This window comes from Balaenoptera borealis (genome assembly GCF_965194805.1).
Source record: "Balaenoptera borealis genome assembly, chromosome: 19".
Lineage (NCBI taxonomy): Eukaryota > Metazoa > Chordata > Mammalia > Artiodactyla > Balaenopteridae > Balaenoptera > Balaenoptera borealis.
This window is the reverse complement of record NC_138878.1, coordinates 69,009,641-69,023,675: the sequence shown is the minus strand read 5'-3', so window position 1 is coordinate 69,023,675 and position 14,035 is coordinate 69,009,641. Positions and strand designations below refer to the sequence as shown.

At 42.3% G+C, this 14,035-nt stretch overlaps 1 protein-coding gene across 15 annotated transcripts in view; it reads right to left on the bottom strand.

Annotated features, from left to right (window-relative positions):
- LOC309617245 (zinc finger protein 773-like) overlaps window positions 1–14,035 on the bottom strand; it is a 137,815-nt gene that overhangs the window by 13,419 nt on the left and 110,361 nt on the right. For 4 of the 15 annotated variants that reach the window (XR_014237836.1, XR_014237839.1, XR_014237843.1 and 1 more), the window contains 3 exons: window positions 12,846–13,047; window positions 11,127–11,328; window positions 45–1,368 (listed from right to left, as the gene is read on the bottom strand). The exons of 3 other annotated variants lie outside the window; for them this stretch is intronic. Coding sequence is in view for 4 of the 12 variants with exons in the window: in XM_082369187.1 (XP_082225313.1) it covers window positions 12,884–13,047 (164 nt within the window). In the remaining 8 variants the exon portion in view is untranslated. 8 more of the 15 variants (XR_014237840.1, XM_082369191.1, XR_014237837.1 and 5 more) reach the window with 7 other exon arrangements.

Genomic DNA, 14,035 nt, shown 5'->3' with positions numbered 1-14,035 from the left:
ATTTATGCAGCAGTGTATATAAATATATCCAAGTTGTCACTCGATAAAAGTTTACTCTTGTGTATTTAAATCTTACAAAGCACATAAAGTTAAAACCTTGGTGTTATTCAAACTGTGGATGATAATATGTATGTAGTGGCTTTTAAGGAGCATTTTTATTTTACTATTTTTTAAAATAAATTTATTTATTTTTGGCTGTGTTGGGTCTTCGTTGCTGCACGTGGGCTTTCTTCTTAGTTGTGGTGAGTGGGGGCTACTCTTCATGGTGGTGCGCAGGCCTCTCATTAAGGTGGTTTCCGTTGTTGTGAAGCATGGGACCTACATGCGTGGGTTTCAGTAGTTGAAGCACGTGGGCTCAGTAGTTGTGGCTCGTGGGTTCTAGAGCACAGGCTCAGCAGTTGTGGTGCACAGGCTTAGTTGCTCTGTGGTATGTGGGATCTTCCTGGACCAGGGCTCGAACCCATATCCCCTGCATTGGCTGACAGGCATTGCCTGTCTCAGAAAGGAGAAAGTCTCCAGTCCATGAACCGAGTCTTGCCCTGAGCTTTGTGGGTAACTTGGCAACTTGAGGAAATCATGACTCACGCTGTGTTTAGAGAATAATTTCTCCCCAAGAGTCCTGTGACTGTCCTATTTATAGCCAAGTCTCTAATGATTTAAGAAACAACTGAAGGACTGTTGTTATGTCAATTAGTACTTCAAACACACCAATGAGAGCAGCAGTTTATTCTAAAGCCCAGAGCCTGAATGAACAGCAGGTAGAGTGGTGACAACAATGATGACTGGCTCACTTCAGTATTTGCTATGTTCTTTTCACCCTTTGGGTGTTGTTGGTGTCTCTTTTACATGTGGTCTCTTCTGTCTCCCCCTGCATCAGTCTGTTTCTTTGAACACACCTCATTTTAGTCAATCTTCTTCCCCAGATTCCATATTGATTTTTTTTTCAATAGAGGAACGTATGATTTTTTAATTTTTTAATTTTTGGTTGCGTTGGGTCTTCATTGGTGCATGCAGGCTTTCTCTAGTTGCAGCAAGCAGGTGCTACTCTTCGTTGCGATGCATGGGCTCTAGGCGTGCAGGCTTCCGTAGTTGTGGCACATGGGCTCAGTAGTTGTGGCTCACGGGCTCTAGAGCGCAGGCTCAGTAGTTGTGGCGCATGGGCTTAGTTGCTCTGCGGCATGTGGGATCTTCCCGGACCAGGGCTCGAACCTGTGTCCCCTGCATTGGCAGGCGGATTCTTAACCACTCCGCCACCAGGGAAGTCCCCATATTGATTTTTTAATAGTGCCTTTGTCATACATCGTGACACCTCTTTTTCTAGCTTCTCTTCGGCATTCTTCCTTTTATATAAGCTTTTAGCTTTTAAATCTAAAACAACATAAGAGGTATGATATAAAATTGAATTATATGTTATTAGGAGAGAAATGATTTTCGCTTTATGGTATTATGCCTTCCCACCTAGAGAACATGATTATATTTTCTATTTCTGCAGGTTTTATTCTATGCCCATCAGTGAAATTGTGCAGTTTTCTCATTAAGGTCATATACTTTTCTTGTTAAATTTATTACTAAGTATTTTCTAGTTCTTGATCATTACTGTGAATAATTTTCCCCCAGAAACTCATTGTGGATTTATCAATGCAATGTACCAAATCTGTTTTTAAATAAATTGCCTAAATTTTCCAGTTATATAATCACCTACCCAACCAAAAAAAATTCATCTCCTTTCCCAGATTTTTAAAAATTTTTCATTATTTTGTTTTCTACATCTGTCTAAAACACACACAAAAAATTAAAAAGTATAAGGGCCTATTACCTCTCAATATCAATGTAACTAGTTTTAATAATTCTTAAAGTTTAAGTGGTTTTATAATATTTTATATATTAAATTTGCCTGTAGAGAACTTGGAGTGACTTTTGGTGTGAGTTGTAAAGTCTGTGGCTACACTCATTTTGGGGCATGTGTTTCCTCATTGTCCTGAAACAACTAGCATTCCAGAAGTCTTGGGATATTTGCCCCCATGCGTTTGAGTTTCCACAGTGTTGTGAATTCAGCAGGACTGCCCCCATGGAACTCAGCCTCCACTGAAGTGTGAGTGGGTGCGACCTGTATTTTCCCAGGTGGCCAGCGGAGGGCGACCAGCCTGACTCTCATGCCAGTGCAGGCCCTGTCTTCTGCCCACAGGCTTGGCCCTGTGCACACCTAACAGGCATTAGGTCTACACAGGACCAGCCAGGTCTGGCTTCGGGAATATGAGGACCTGCATCCACACTAGAGGAGCAGTTTTCCTCAAGAGTTGTTGGGAGGTTCCACCCTTGGAGGGACAGGTGAGGAAGATGTGGGGGGATGCTTCCTGCTGGGGGCTGAGGGATGAGGGTAGGGGGGGTCCATCTTGAGAAGACCCATCAGAGGAAAAGCTTGGGGAAGAATATTTTACTTAGTCATGTGTGTGGTGCAGGAAGAGCCCTGCATCCTTTTAGGGGGTCCTGATCAGTTTTCCAGGTCACTGATTCGGCTGATTGTGCTTTCACTGATGTAGGGTCCGGGCAGCTTTGTCTCACACTAACAAACCACATATGTGTGGGTCTGTTCATAGGCTCTCTCGACTCTTCCTCACAGACTGATGAGTTTATTTCTGGGATCTCCATTCAATTCATTTCACTGTATATCTTCAAGCCAGTATCACAGTGTTTCCCTCATTGTGGCTGTGTAAGTACATATGCAATTGGGAAGTGTGAGCCTTCAAATTAGATTTTCCTCATGAAAAAAATTTTTTTAGACCTGTGGGGTGTCTGAATATTATATATTTTGTGGGTTCCGTTTCTGTTTCCCCATTACCTGAATGTACCCCTTCCCTCTTTGCTTATGACCTCACGTCCCTATGACATCCTGATTGTTTTAAGGTGTCAACAGTATGAACAGAGCTTCCATGTAAAAAAGGGTCCTTGCTTTTGTCTGGATAGTTTCTGAAAACAACTCCATGACTCTTTGGAAGCTTGAAAGATGGTCTTCAGTGTTGGATTTGATTGGCTTTGGAACATGTTTCCAAAGGGTGTCTCGAGGGGCCTTCAGTGTGTTCCATCAGCAAGGAAGGAGATTCTAGGTCCATCTACCTCATTACAAATAATTCAATTTCATTCCTTTTTATGGCCGAGTAATATTCCATTATATTGCCACATCTTCTTTATCCATTCATTTGTTGATGGACATTTAGATTGCTTCCATATCCTGGCTATTGTTAAGTAGTACTGCAATGAACACTGGAGTGCATGACTCTTTTTGAATTATGGTTTTCTGAGGGTATATGCCCAGTATTGGGATTGCTGGGTCGTATGGTAATTCTATTTTTAGTTTTTCAAGGAACCTCCATACTGTTTTCCACAGTGGCTGTTAACAATTTACATTCCCACCAACAGTACAGGAGGGTTCCCTTTTCTCCACACCCTCTCTAGCATTTATTGTTTGTAGATTTTTTGATGATGGCCGTTCTGACCGGTGTGAGGTGATATCTCACTGTGGTTTTGATTTGCATTTTTCTAATGATTAATGATGTTGAGCATCCTTTCATGTATTTGTTGGCCATCTGTATGTCCTCTTTGGAGAAATGTCTTTTTAGGTCTTCCGCATTTTTGGATTGGGTTGTTTTTGAGATATTGAGCTGCTTGTATATTTTAGAGATTAATCCTTTGTCAGTTGCTTCATTTGCAAATATTTTCTCCCATTCTGATCGTTGTCTTTTCGTTGTTTATGGTTTCCTTTGTTGTGCAATACCTTTTAAGTTTCATTAGGTCCCAATTTGTTTTTGTTATTTCCTTTACTCTAGAAGGTGGGTGAAAAAGGATCTTGCTATGATTTATGTCAGAGTGTTCTTCTTATGTTTTCTTCTAAGAGTTTTAGAGTGTCTGGCCTTACATTTAGGTCTTTAATCCATTTTGAGTTTATTTTTGTGTATGGTGTTAGGAAGTGTTCTAATTTCATTCTTTTACATGTAGCTGTCCAGTTTTCCCAGCACCACGTATTGAAGAGGTTGTCTTTATTATATATTCTTGCTTCCTTTGTCAAAGATAAGGTGACCATATGTACGTGGGCTTACCTCTGGGCTTTCTATCCTGTTCCATTGATCTGTATTTCTGTTTTTGTGCCAGTACCATACTGTCTTGATTACTGTAGGTTTGTAGAATCGTCTGAAGTCTGGAAGCCTGATTCCTCCAGCTCCGTTTTTCTTTCTCAAGATTGCTTTGGCTATTCGGGGTCTTCCGTGGTTCCATACAAATTGTGCAATTTTTTGTTCTAGTTCTGTGAAAAATGCCATTGGTAATTTGATAGGGATTGCACTGAACCTGTAGATTGCTTTCGGCAGTACAGTCATTTTCACAATATTGATTCTTCCAATCCAGGAGCATGGTATATCTCTCCATCTGTTTATGTTATCTTTGATTACTTTCATCAGTGTTTTATAGTTTCCTGAGTACAGGTCTTTTGCCTCCTTAGGTAGATTTATTCTTAGGTATTTTATTCTTTTTGTTGCGATGGTAAATGGGATTGTTTCCTTAATTTCTCTTTCTCATGTTTCGTTGTTAGTGTATAGGAATGCCAGAGATTTCTGTGCATTAATTTTGTATCCTGCAACCTTACCATATTCAGTGATTAGTTCTAGTAATTTTCTAGTGGCATCTTTAGGATTCTCTATGTATAGTATCATGTCGTCTGCAAACAGAGACAAGTTTTAATTCTTTTCCAATTTGGGTTCCTTTTATTTCTTTTTCTTCTCTGATTGCCGCGGCTAGGACGTTGAATAATAGTGGCGAGAGTGGACATCCATGTCTTGTTCCTGATCTTAGAGAAAATGCTTTCAGTTTTTTACCATTGAGAATGATGTTTGCTATGGGTTTGTCGTATATGGCCTTTATTATGTTGAGGTAGGTTCTCTCTATGCCCACTTTCTGGAGAGTTTTTATCATAAATGGGTGTTGAATTTTGTCAAAAGCTTTTTCTACATCTATTGAGATGATCATATGGTTTTTATTCTTTAATTTGTTAATATGGTGTATCACACAGACCGTTTTGCATATACTGAAGAATCCTTGCATCCCTGGGATAAATCCCACTTGATCATGGTGCATGATCCTTTTAATATGTTGTTGGATTCTCTTTGCTAGTATTTTGTTGAGGATTTTTGCATCTATGTTCGATATTGGTCTATAATTTTTTTTCTGATATCTTTGGTTTTGGCATTAGGGTGATGGTGGCCTCATAGAACGAGTTTGGGAGTGTTCCTCCCTCTGCAAGTTTTTGGAAGATTTTGAGAAGGATAGGTGTTAACTCTTCTCTAAGTGTTTTATAGAATTCGCCTGTGAAGCCATCTGATCCTGGACTTTTCTTTGAAACTGTAGTTAAAAATCTTCCATTTCATTACTTGTGAATGGTCTGTTTATATTTTCTAATTCTTCCTGGTTCAATCTTGGAAGGTTGTACTTTTCCAAGAATTTGTCCATTTCTTCCAGGTTGTCCATTTTATTGGCATAGAGTTGCTTGTAGTAGTCTCTTACGATCTTTTGTATTTTTGTGGTGTCAGTTGTAATCTCTCCTTTTTCATTGCTAATTTTATTGATTTGAGCTCTCTCCCTTTTTTTCTTGATGAGTCTGGCTAAAGTTTTATCAATTTTGTTTATCTTCTCAAAGAACCAGCTTTTAGTTTTATTGATCTTTGCTATTGTTTTCTGTTTCCATTTCATTTATTTTTGCTCTGATCTTTGATTTCTTTCTTTCTACTAACTTTGGGTTTGTTTTGTTATTCTTTTTCTAGTTGCTTTAGCTGTAAGTTTAGATTGTTTGAGATTTTTCTTGTTTCTTGAGGTGATCTTGAATTGCTATGAAATTCCCTCTTAGAACTGCTTTTGCTGCATCCCATAGGTTTTGGATTATTGCGTTTTCATTGTCATTTGTTTCTAGGTACTTTTTAATTTTCTCTTTGATTTCTTCAGTGATCTCTTGATTATTTAGCAGCACACTGTTTAACCTTCATGTTTTTTTTTTTTTCTGGGTTTTTTCCTGTGATTTCTAATGTCATAGTGTTGTGGCCAGAAAAGTTACTTAATATGATTTCTATTTTCTTACTTTTTCCAAGATTTGATTTGTGACCCAAGATTTGATCTATTCTGGAGAATGTTCCATGTGCACTTGAGAAGAAAGTGTATTCTTCTGCTTTCGGGTGGAATGTACTGAAAATACCAATTAAGTCTACCTGGTCTACTGTGTCATTTAAAGCTTGTGTTTCCTTATTTATTTTCCGTCTGGATGATCTATTGGTGTAAGTGGGGTGTTAAAGTCCCCCACTACTATTGTGTTACTGTCGATTTCTCCTTTTTTGGCTATTAGCATTTGTCATGTATTGAGGTGCTCCTATGTTGGGTGCAAAAATATTTATAATTGTTATATCTTCTTGGATTGATCCCTTGATCATTATGTAGTGTCCTTCCTTATCTCTTGTAACAGTCTTTACTTTAAAGTCTATTTTATCTTCTATGAGTATTGCTACTCCAGCTTTCTTGTGATTTCCGTTTGCATGGAATATCTTTTTCCGTCCTCTCACTTTCAGTCTGTATGTATCCCTAGGTCTGAAGTGGGTTTCTTATAGACAGCATATATAAGGGTCTTGTTTTTGTATACATTCAGCTAGTCTGTGTCTTTTGGTTGGAGCATTTAATCCACTTATATTCAAGGTAATTACTGATATGTATGTTCCTATTACCATTTTAACTGATTTGAGTTTGTTTTTGTGGGTCTTTTTCTTCTCTTGTGTTTCCTGCTTAGAGAAGTTCCTTTAGCATTTGTTGTGAAGCTGGTTTGGTGGTGCTGAATTCTCATGGCTTTTGCTTGTCTGTAAAGCTTTTGATTTCTCCATGGAATCTGAATGAGATCCTTGCTGGGTAGAGTAATCTTGGTTACAGGTTTTTCCCTTTCATCATTTAAAATATGTCCTGCCCCTCCCTTCTGGCTTGCAGAGTTTCTGCTGAAAGATCAGCTGTTAACCTTATTGGGGATTCCCTGGTATGTTATTTGTTGCTTTTCCCTTGCTGCTTTTAATATTTTTTCTTTGTATTTAATTTTTGATAGTTTGATTAATATGTGTCTTGGCATGTTTCTCTTTGGGTTTATCCTGTATGGGACTCTCTGCACTTCCTGGACTTGAATGACTATTTTCTTTTCCATGTTAGGGAAGTTTTCAACTATAATCTCTTCAGATATTTCCTCAGACCCTTTCTTTTTCTCTTCCTCTTCTGGGACCATTATAATTTGAATGTTGGTGAGTTTAATGTTGTCCCAGTGGTCTCTGAGACTGTCCTCAATTCTTTTCATTCTTTTTTCTTTATTCTGCTCTGGGGCAGTTATTTCCACTATCTTATCTTACAGGTCACTTATCCGTTCTTGTACCTCAGTTATTCTACTATTGATTCCTTCTAGAGTAAAAAATTTCAGTTATTGTGTTATCATCACTGTTTGTTTGCTCTTTAATTCTTCTAGATCCTTCTTGTTACATGTTTCTTGTATTTTCTCCATTCTGTTTCCGAGATTTTGGATTATCTTTACTGTCAGTACTCTGAATTCTTTTTCAGGTAGGCTGCCTATTCTGTCTTCATTTATTTGGTCTCGTAGGTTTTTACCTTGCTCTTTCGTCTGCCACATATTTTTTTGTTGTTTCTTTTTTTTTTTTTTTTTTGATGGGTGGGGCTGTATTCCTGTCTTACTGGTTGTTGTTTGGCCTGAGGTGTCCAGCACTGGAGTTTGCAGGCAGTTGGATAGAGCCGGGTCTTGGTGCCAAGATGAGGACCTCCAGGAGGCCTCACTCTGATTAATATTCCCTGGGGGCTGACGTTCTCTGCTAGTCCAGTGGTTTGGAGTCGGAGCTCCCACCACAGGAGCTTGGGTCTGACCTCTGGCCTGGGAACAAAAATCCTGCAAGCCACATGGTGAAGCAAAAAACCAAAAATACAATCACAAAAAATTAAAAACAAAATAAAATTAGAAAGATAAAAAATATATTGGGAAAAGTAATAATATAATTGAAACAACTGCAATAAGGTAAAACAAAACCACAATAGAAAAAAAGCCAAAAGCCGCAGAACAATAACAAAGTATAAAAAATAAAATTAGAAAAAATAAAAGATTAGAAAAAAATATATAAAGGAATCAACATCAGTGAATCAACAACAAGGTAAAACAGAACCCCAATCTAAGAGGAAAAAAAAAACCAAAAACCTTGGCTACGGGGTGGTGGTGGGGGGCAGTGTGGAGTGTAGGCAGAGGTGGAACTCACTCAGGCAGGGGCAGGACCTAGGTGGGTGGGTTGGGTGACGTTTGAGTGTGAGGCGGAGCCTAGGCTCAGGACCCAGGCAGCCAGAAAAGGCCTTGGGGACAGAGCCCAGGCAGGGTGACATTCAAGCATGGGGCGGGGCCTCTGCTTAGGACCTGCCTGGAAGTGGAGAGGTAGCACATCCAAAGGGCTGCCTATGGAGTGTGGAGTTCTGGAGTTTGGAGGTAAGGCCCTCAGCAAGGATGTGTGGGTGGGGTTTAGGCCCAGTGTGTTGGAGGGGATCTCCGAGTATAGAGGTAGGGCCCTGGGTGGGTGTGTAGGGGCGGGGCTTCAGTCTGTGGGCAGTAGGGAGGATCTGAGGGCAGAGGATTAGGCCTGGGAGCCCAACAGGCTCCCCAGTGCCTAAGTGGACAGAGAAATCGCTGCCCGTGTTCCCTTCCATTCCTCTGCATCCCCCCATGTCTCCCCCAGGGTCTCCCCCATTCCTGCTGGACCCCAACTGTGGGTGTAGGAACTCCTCCCCTCCCCCAACCACCCCTCAGGGGTGCCAGCTCTGTAGGTCCAGCCTTTACTTTTGCTCCCCCTTCCCTCCCTCCCACTCCCTTAGGACCTGCATGGCTGGAGGGGGCCTCCGTGAGCAGAGGATCAGGATTGGGAACTCAGCAGGCTCCTGGGGGCCCAAGAGGGCAGGGGAAACCTGGCCATGCTCCCTTTTGATCCTCTGCCCTCCCAATGGTCCCCCAATTTCCCCCATTGGGCATAGGATCCCTTCTCCCCCAGCCACCCCTCAGGGTCGCCAGTACAGTCCCACCTCCTCTTCTCCTCACCCCTCACTCCCCTGCCATGCCCCACGTCCTACCCCATCACTGGGGGTTCTTCTCATCCCTTTAGGTGTCCGACGTCCCCCACCGGTGCCTGGTAGGTGCCCTGGTTGTGCAGAGATGCGAATTCTGCATCAACCTAGTCTGAAATCTTGACTCCTCTCCCAAGTCATATTTTTGTCTGCACTACTTTATTATCTGTAGATCATCTCAGGCCCAGTGTCTGTTCAGATCTTTACCCATTGTGAATGTAGCTGTTTGGTTTCTCGTTCTTTTCACAAACTGAGTAAAATTTCTTTATCTGATATATGTTTGGGAAATAAATATATATTTCTCTCAGTGTGTGGCTTCTCTTTTTGCTTAGGGAGGAAGGTAATTCACAGAGGAGAATAACACATGCATCAGGTGTTACTGCTGTTTGTTTCCTCTTGTGTGAGGGCTTTTTGTTCCAAATCCTGCTTCGTGAGCTATGTGACCAGACCCATGGCTGCCCTCATACTGTCTACACCTTAAAGGAATCAAGAGATCTTCAATACATGTGTGCCTCAGCAAAGGGGAGGGGGATGTACATCTCAGTGAAGGGGAGCAGAAAAGGACACACCAAAATATGGAATTTCAATGACCCCATAGCTCTAACAAACACAATTATTTTTTTAAAAAAAACCCTCAAATTTGAAGGCTCACACCTCCCACTTTCAAATGTTCTGAACACAACCCCAGGAAATGAAACACAGTGAAACTGACATGAGGATATATACTGAGATGAATAGAATTGAAAGGAGATCCAAGAAATAAACTCATCAGTCTGTGAGAAAGAAAGAGTTGAGAGACCCCAGGAAGAAGACACACATCTCTGGTGTGTTAGCCAAAGACAAAGCTACCAGGGACCTAGAGCAGTGAAAGGACAGTCACCCTAACAACAACAACAAAGAGACCTAGAATACAGAACATCATGACCCTAAAAGAGGACACCAGACTCCTTCCCCACCCCACACAAGACTCCTCCCCCATTTTTCCTCTGCTGGGGCCTCTGAGACAGACCTCCCTGCCCCCAGTAACCCCAACCAGCAGTCCCTGTCAGGAAACATCCTCCCACCCCATTTCCTCACCTTTCTCTACCAGGCCAGCACCTCCCAGCAGGTCCAGAGGAAACCTAGCTACCCTCCATGTGGATGCAGCTCTGCATTTTCCCGAAGCCAAAGCCCTGGCCTGTCCTGGAGAGACCTAACGCCTGTCAGCTGTGCACAGGGCCAAGCCTGTGGGCACAAGAGGCAGGTACCACATTGGTGAGAGGCTGGTTTGTCGCCCTCCACTGGCCAACTGGGAAAATGCAGGGGGCACCCACTCCCACTTCAGTGAGGGCTGAGTTTTCTGCAGGCAGTCCTGCTCAATGCACTACACTCTGCAAATTCCAAGGGATGGAGGCCAATATCCCAGGACTTCTGGAACCCTAATTATAGGACAATTAGGAACCACATGCCATGAAACGAATGTAGGCACAGACTTTACGACTTGCACTAAAATTCACTCCAAATTGTCTGCAGCCAAATTGAAAATATACGAAACCATAAAAAATTACAGAGGATCACAGAGAAGAATATTGACACGGCCATGGGTCTCATCACGTCCATCATGAGCTGTGATTTTCAACACACATCATGAAGAGCCTTCACACAAAAGGAAACAAAATGTAACAACAATTACTTTATTAAATGAAAATTTCTCCATGCTGAAATACCTTATGCCAAAAGCCAGAAGACAAGCCACAAACTGGAAGAAAAACGTATCTGCCAAACACAGATCGGATAAAGAATTTTTCCTCAGAGTAGACAAAGCACTAGAAAACAGACAGCTCCATTCAAGATAAGTCAAGATCTGAAGAGACACCAGGCCTATGAAGATATACAGATAATACATAAGTGGACAGAAATATGATCCAGATTGGACCTTATGAGGAATGCAAAATTATACACAAGATAGCACTACACACCTCTGAGTCCTGCTAACCTCCCAAAATGACGATACCCATCACTGGAGGATGAGGAACAACAGCAACTCTCCTTTCTTGCTGATGAAATGCAGATAATGGTCCCTGGAGACACCATTGGGCACCATGGGCCAAAGCCAAAATAGTCTAACACCTGCAGACCACCTGGCAGGCCTCCAAGCATTCATGCAGTTGGTTTGAAAACCTGTATACAAACAAAAACAATGTTTTGCACAGAAGCTCCACTCATACTGTCTACACCTTAAAGGAATCAAGAGGTCTTCAATACATGTGTGCCTCAGCAAAGGGGAGCAGAACAGGACACCCCGAAATATGGAATGTCAACAGATCCCACAGCTTAACATAATTATTTAATAAGGAGAAAACTCAAGATAGAAGGCTCAGACCTCCCACTTTCAAATGTTCTGAACAGAACCCCAAGAAATGAAACATGGTGAAACTGGCATAAGGATGTATATTGAGATGAATGGAAATCAAAGGATCTCCCAGAAATAAACCCATCGGTCTGTAAGGAATAGTCGAGAGACACCAGCAAGAACACACACATCTCTGGTGTCTTAGCTGAAGACAAAAGCTGCCAGGGACCTAGAGCAGTGAAAGGACAGTCACCCTAACAACAACAACAAAAAGACCTAGAATATGGAACATCATGACCCTAAAAGAGGACACTGGACTCCTTCCCCACCCCACACAAGACTAGAAGTCACAATATTCCTCCCCATTTTTCCTCTGCTGGGGCCTCTGAGACAGACCTCCCTGCCCCCAGTAACCCCAACCAGCAACCCGTCAGGAAACATCCCCCTGCCCCGCCATTTCCTCACCTTTCCCTACCAGGCCAGACATCCCAGCAGGTCTAGAGAAAACCTAGCTACCCTCCATGTGGATGCAGCGCTGCATTTTCCCGAAGCCAAAGCCCTGTCCTGTCCTGGAGAGACCTAACGCCTGTGAGCTGTGCACAAGGCCAAGCCTGTGGGCAGAAGAGGAAGATCCCGCACTGGTGAGAGAGACTGGTTTGTCACCCTCCACTGGCCAACTGGGAAAATGCAGGGGGCACCCACTCCCACTACAGTGGAGGCTGAATTTTTTGCGGGTAGCCCCGCTCAATGCAACACACTCTCCAAGTTCCAAGGGACGGAGGCCAATATCCCAGGACCTCTGGAACCCTAATCATAGGACAGTTAGGAACCACGTGCCACGAAACGAATGTAGGCACAGACTTTACGACTTGCACTAAAAGTCACTCCAAATTGTCTGCAGGCAAATTGAAAACATACGAAACCATAAAAAATTACAGAGGATCACAGAGAATATTGACACGGCCATGGGTCTCGTCACGTCCATCATGAGCTGTGATTTTCAACACACATCATGAAGAGCCCTCACACAAGAGGAAACAAAAAGTAACAACAATTACTTTATTAAATGAAAATTTCTCCATGCTGAAATACCTTATGCCAAAAGCCAGAAAACAAGCCACAAACTGGAAGAAAAAACATATTTGCCAAACACAGATCAGATAAAGAATTTTTCCTCAGAGTAGACAAAGAACTTGAAAACAAAAGCTCCATTCAAGGTAAGTCAAGATCTGAAGAGACACTTGGCCTACAAAGATATACAGATAATACATAAGTGGACAGAAATATGATCCAGATCAGAGTTACAAGGAATGCAAAATTACAACCACAAGACAGCACTACACACCTCTGAGTCCTGCTAACCTCCCGAAATGACGATACCCATCACTGGAGGATGAGGAACAACAGCAACTCTCCTTTCTTGCTGATGAAAAGCAGATAATGGTCCCTGGAGACACCATTGGGCACCATGGGCCAAAGCCAAAATAGTCTAACACCTGTAGACCACCTGGCAGGCCTCCAAGCATTCATGCAGTTGGTTTGAAAACCTGTATACAAACAAAAACAAAAACGATGTTTTGCTTGGAAGCTCGACTCATGCTGTCTACACCTTAAAGGAATCAAGAGGTCTTCAATACATGTGTGCCTCAGCAAAGGGGAGGGGGGTGTACATATCAGCAAAGGGGAGCAAAAAAGAACACCATGAAATATGGAATGTCAACAGACCCCACAGCTCTACCTGAGTTATTAAAAGAACAAACAAAAAAAAAAACAAGATTGAAGGCTCAGACCTACAACTTTCAAGTGTTCTGAACACAGCCCCTGGGAAGTGAAACATGGTGAAACTGGCATGAGGATATATACTGAGATGAATGGAATTGAAAGGTGATCCCAGAAATAAATCCATCAGTCTGTGGGGAAGAGTCAAGAGACCCCAGGAAGAACACACACGTCGTCCCTGGTGTGTTAGCTGAAGACAATGCTGCCAGGGACCTAGAGCAGTGAAAGGACGGTCATGCTAAGAAAATAAAAAGACCTAGAATATGAAACATCACGACCCTAGAAGAGGACACCAGACTCCTTCCCCACCCCACACAAGACTGACTAAAATTCACAATTTTCCTCCCCCATTTATTCCTCTGCTGGGACCTCGGAGATGGACCTCCCTGCCCCCGGTACCCCCAACCAGCAGCCCCCGTCAGGAAACATCTTCTCCTCATTTCCTCACCTTTCCCTACCAGGCCAGCACCTCCCAGCAGGTCCAGAGGAAACTTAGCTACCCTCCATGTGGATGCAGCTCCACATTTTCCCGAAGAAAATCGACACGGCCATGTGTCTGGTCACGTCAATCACGAGCTGTGATTTTCAACACACACCCTGAAGAGCCCTCACACAAGAGGAAACAAAAAGCAACAACATGTACTTTATTAAATGAACATTTCTCCTCACTGACATACCTTAATCTGAAAGCCAAAAGTGCAGCCACAAAAAAATGGAGGTAATGAATACAACAAAAAAAGAAAACCTTGAAACTGG